A 3,939-nucleotide genomic window follows, 5' to 3' on the forward strand; every position below is an offset into this window, starting at 1 on the left:
AGCTTAAGTCTTGGTGGTTCCTGGGTTGCTCTTGAACATATTGACCAATTTTCTGACTTCTGAGGTCATCATTGTCGGTAAGATGGCTGATACTTGGACACAAGTGGGAGTTCCAACAGGACAATGAACACATTTTGAAACCAACATTCCCCTTTCCTTTCACTTCACAATTACAGTACGTGTCCCCTTAGGTCTTATACATGACATTACAATAAATTACATTTAGGTATGTGTTTGAAACATGACAAAATGTTGTGAAGTTCAACAAGTCACAATAGTTTATTCAAGGCACATTATGTGGGTGAAGAACAAGTCAGATTTGTTGAACTCAAATGTTTCTATATGACTGTTTTTTTTTTTTCCTTCTGAGTTTATCACAATTATTCAGGTACCTGTCAAGTCTTTCCTTTACTCTAGGAGCAGATTATTACCAGCCCAGCCAACTAAAGGTCAAGACAGGAAGTGTTCATTTTCACCAGCCAGTAAACTGGGTCAAGTCTTGTTAAGAGGAAGAGGAGGAGTCAGATAAAAGGGCCCTAAGAAAAGCCATACTTTCACACCGTTCCTGTTTTACAACAGATAAACAGTGCAGATTGAACTTTTGTACTTGACATCTCATAGCACTGCTTGGAGGCTTTTTAATTTGATGTCTGTAACAATAGTTTGCCATATGAAGGATGTTTGGGTTACTGTTAATGTAAAGAACCACTAAAAGTTCACCACAAGCTCCACCTTTACCTTCTCGCTGCATCTGAAATGCATTAAAGAAAGTAAATTATTGACTTGATGATTTAAATTGAGATCTTACCTCTCATTTGTGTCCAAAGTGCAGTCCTACAGTGCACAGTCTTTGCTGAACTAATGAATCCATCTACTTGCTTCAAATAGGATTACAGCTCCCTCTGCTTAGCTTAGTTACCTCAAATTAGAATGAAGGTAAGGAGAGGTCTGTTGTCTGCAGCAACCATCTGTCTGCCAGGTGGACAGTCAGTAGCTGCTGCTGCTGCCGATGGAGACCAGGCTCGAGCTGGATGTTTTGATATACCCAGACGAGGTGAGGGTCGTCACCCCAGAGGACCTCAGGGAGTGGGAGTTGGAGACTGCGAGCCAGGTGTCCATCCTCACAGTTCGACTTTTTGTGGCACTTTACCCGTACAACCCAGCCGCCATGTCTCCCAACCCTGACACGGCTGCAGAGGAGCTGCCCTTCGTGCCGGGCCAGATCATCAAGGTAAAGCCACTTCAGCAGTTAAAAGCTTTATATTTGAGTGATTCTCTAAAACATGCGTTGTGCTTCCTCATTTTTAATCTGCTGAGAAGTTTCTTTGAAAATACATACTGCTGTTTCCTGTTTGTGCAGGCCTGCTGAACATGTACAGAGACATGAAGTCTTCTCTTGATTTCCTGTAACTGTTTTTTTGGCTGCTCATCTATGTGATTTGCCGCCTTTTTTCAGTCTGCTGCCACACGCACACGCACAAACACCCACACCAATTGGTATTTCTAGCAGTATTTGGACATTCTACTGACTTCGATTCTCTCCCACTTACCCTTGTTTAAGCATTATTGGTACATTCCCAGCCCCAACCTTAACCTAAACTTGTTTCACTCTTTAGCCCTACTCCTAACCCCAAAAATGATGTTCCAGCAGCAATTAAACTCCACTTTTTGCATGTTTCAACTGATATTTTGATCATTTATCTTTGTGTTGAGCTCATAGTCTTTAAGGTTGCAAGGCTTACCATTATGTGCCAACATACATAGTTTCTACCAGATTCAAGTAAGGGCCACTCCAAAACATTAATTTTATAGTCAAGAGAAACAAGTTAGTAAAGTTATCAGCCAGACAATTTCCTATAAGTACACCCACACACAAGTTTGTATTTCTACCCTTATTAGGATGTTCTATTGGGATTTAATTCACATCTTAATGCTAACCCAGACCCAAATTATGATGTTACACCACATTATCAGGCTTGTGTCCCCATGAGGGACATCAGCCTTCAGGGGCTGGTGATTACACCAGACAGAGTCCTAAGGAAGCAACATAAACCAGAACACACAAACATTTCTTGTTGAACAAACTGACGAGACGTGCTATGTTCACGTTAGGTGTTTGGAGATAAGGACCCCGACGGTTTCTACCACGGAGAATCCGGAGGTCTTTCTGGTTACGTGCCAAGCAACATGGTGGCTGAAATCCCAGTGGACGATGAGTACCTGAAGCACGTTCTCATGCAGCAGGGTTTTCTGCCTGTGGACCACGCAGGTACCAGCCCACCGTTTTCTGCAGAATATTGGGCTGTGATTCTCTGATGGCAACTGATCAAAAAATGAACCGAAATCAGCAAAATCTCATTGTGCACTCGACAATCTTTGTGGTAATATTGGTCAAAGCGATCTAATAAACAGTCTTACAGTTTCTCAGAGCCAGTCTTTAGTAGTTTACACCAATTTGCTTCTTGTAGGAAGGGGTTAAAAGGAATTTATTAAAAAATCTTGCATTTGTGGGTTTCTAGGCAGGTTTAAATACTGGTTGTTTTTTCTTTTTACTCTTATTTTAATTACATGTTATCACATTTTCTGCAAAGCAGATATGTCTTTAACACCAGATCTGAGCGACACAGACAGTGTTCATGAAGATGTGATCATTCGAAGAATGGTGGCCTTATTTGACTACGATCCATGGGAGAACTCACCCAACATGGACAGTGAAGTGAGCGCTGCAAATGTGTTAGGTCTGAGTACTGCATATCTGTGGGGTTTTAAAGCCTAAATTGACTTCCCTTGTGTTTCAGGCTGAACTGGGCTTCCGATCTGGAGACATTATATATGTGTTGGGTGACATGGACGAAGATGGGTTTTACTATGTGAGCACAAACTCAGATGATACTCTGTGACTGATTTCTGATTTAATATCTGCACACAAGCTCATATTTATTTTTTCTTAAAGGGAGATCTTCATGGAGGAAGAGGTTTGGTTCCCTCAAACTTCTTACAGCCCTTACCCTGGAAGTAGACGCTGTGTTAACACCTCTGCTACTACTGCCAAGTCTCATACACAATCAAATCAGCAGCTTTACTGATAAAATGTTAATATGTGTCAAAATGTCTATATTTGTATAATTGTATATAGTAGTGTGGCATAGCATCAGCTGTAATGGCCTTTAAATAGGATAAAGAGCCCACCACTATGAATCAGGATGATGAACAGTGAAAAGAAACAGTCATTTTATAGGATCAAAATCTTTATTGATAATTTTAAAGAAAAAACTGCAACTTAACTTACATATAAAAACAAAAATACAATTCATGTTTTATATAACAACAAATATATTTTTTGTAATCCAGCAAAATTTGTATTTTCAGTGAATTTACTTGATTGTTGTCGGGTAACTTCAGTTTTAGCCTTAAAAATACACTTTTAGTCTCAGCGTTGTGCAGACCAGAGTGTATAAATATAGTTTGCCTTATATTGTGTTCATTTGCTTTCTGTAACATGCTCATCTCTAATGCAAGAAGTATTAAATAAAACAAATAAAAACATTTATGTTAAAAAAGTTCAGATATTTGTGTTAAAGTAACAACTGCACTATGCTTCCATTTATAGACCAGATTTTATAAATGGAAAATAATTTTATTAGTAAATGTTATCAATATTAACAATAATCTGTTGATTACTAGAACATAGTGCAATATAGAATTACAAGATAATGTTAAATCAAGCATTTAAACTTCATCATCATCCATCTTGGTTCTTCTTTTACTCTCTTCTGCAGCAAACAGTATACTCATCCATAAAGTAGGAAACACTACACTGTGTAGTGACGTTTAGTAGTGCTTTCTACTTTATGGGTGACAACACTGTATATCAGGATCTTCTGGGCAATCCGGCTCAAAAACCGAAGAACGACGGCTTAAGTGAAGGCAGGTTTTCAC

The 3,939-nt window shown here is 39.1% G+C and overlaps 1 protein-coding gene across 2 annotated transcripts; it reads left to right on the plus strand.

Annotated features, from left to right (window-relative positions):
- Positions 1–221: 221 nt before the first annotated feature.
- On the plus strand, positions 222–3,560 carry si:ch211-105f12.2 (RIMS-binding protein 2-like). 2 transcript variants are annotated; one of them, XM_047392183.1, is made up of 5 exons: positions 222–1,231; positions 2,113–2,269; positions 2,592–2,716; positions 2,799–2,870; positions 2,954–3,560. In XM_047392183.1, the coding sequence occupies exons 1-5, from the start codon at positions 1,010–1,012 to the stop codon at positions 3,017–3,019; spliced, it is 642 nt and encodes a 213-aa protein (XP_047248139.1). In that variant the 5' UTR covers positions 222–1,009; the 3' UTR covers positions 3,020–3,560. The 2 variants fall into 2 exon arrangements, with proteins under 2 accessions (XP_047248139.1, XP_047248141.1); XM_047392185.1 differs by having other exon boundaries at positions 701–1,231; positions 2,595–2,716.
- Positions 3,561–3,939: the final 379 nt, after the last annotated feature.

Source organism: Girardinichthys multiradiatus, chromosome 18, assembly GCF_021462225.1.
Source record: "Girardinichthys multiradiatus isolate DD_20200921_A chromosome 18, DD_fGirMul_XY1, whole genome shotgun sequence".
Taxonomy (NCBI): Eukaryota; Metazoa; Chordata; class Actinopteri; order Cyprinodontiformes; family Goodeidae; genus Girardinichthys; species Girardinichthys multiradiatus.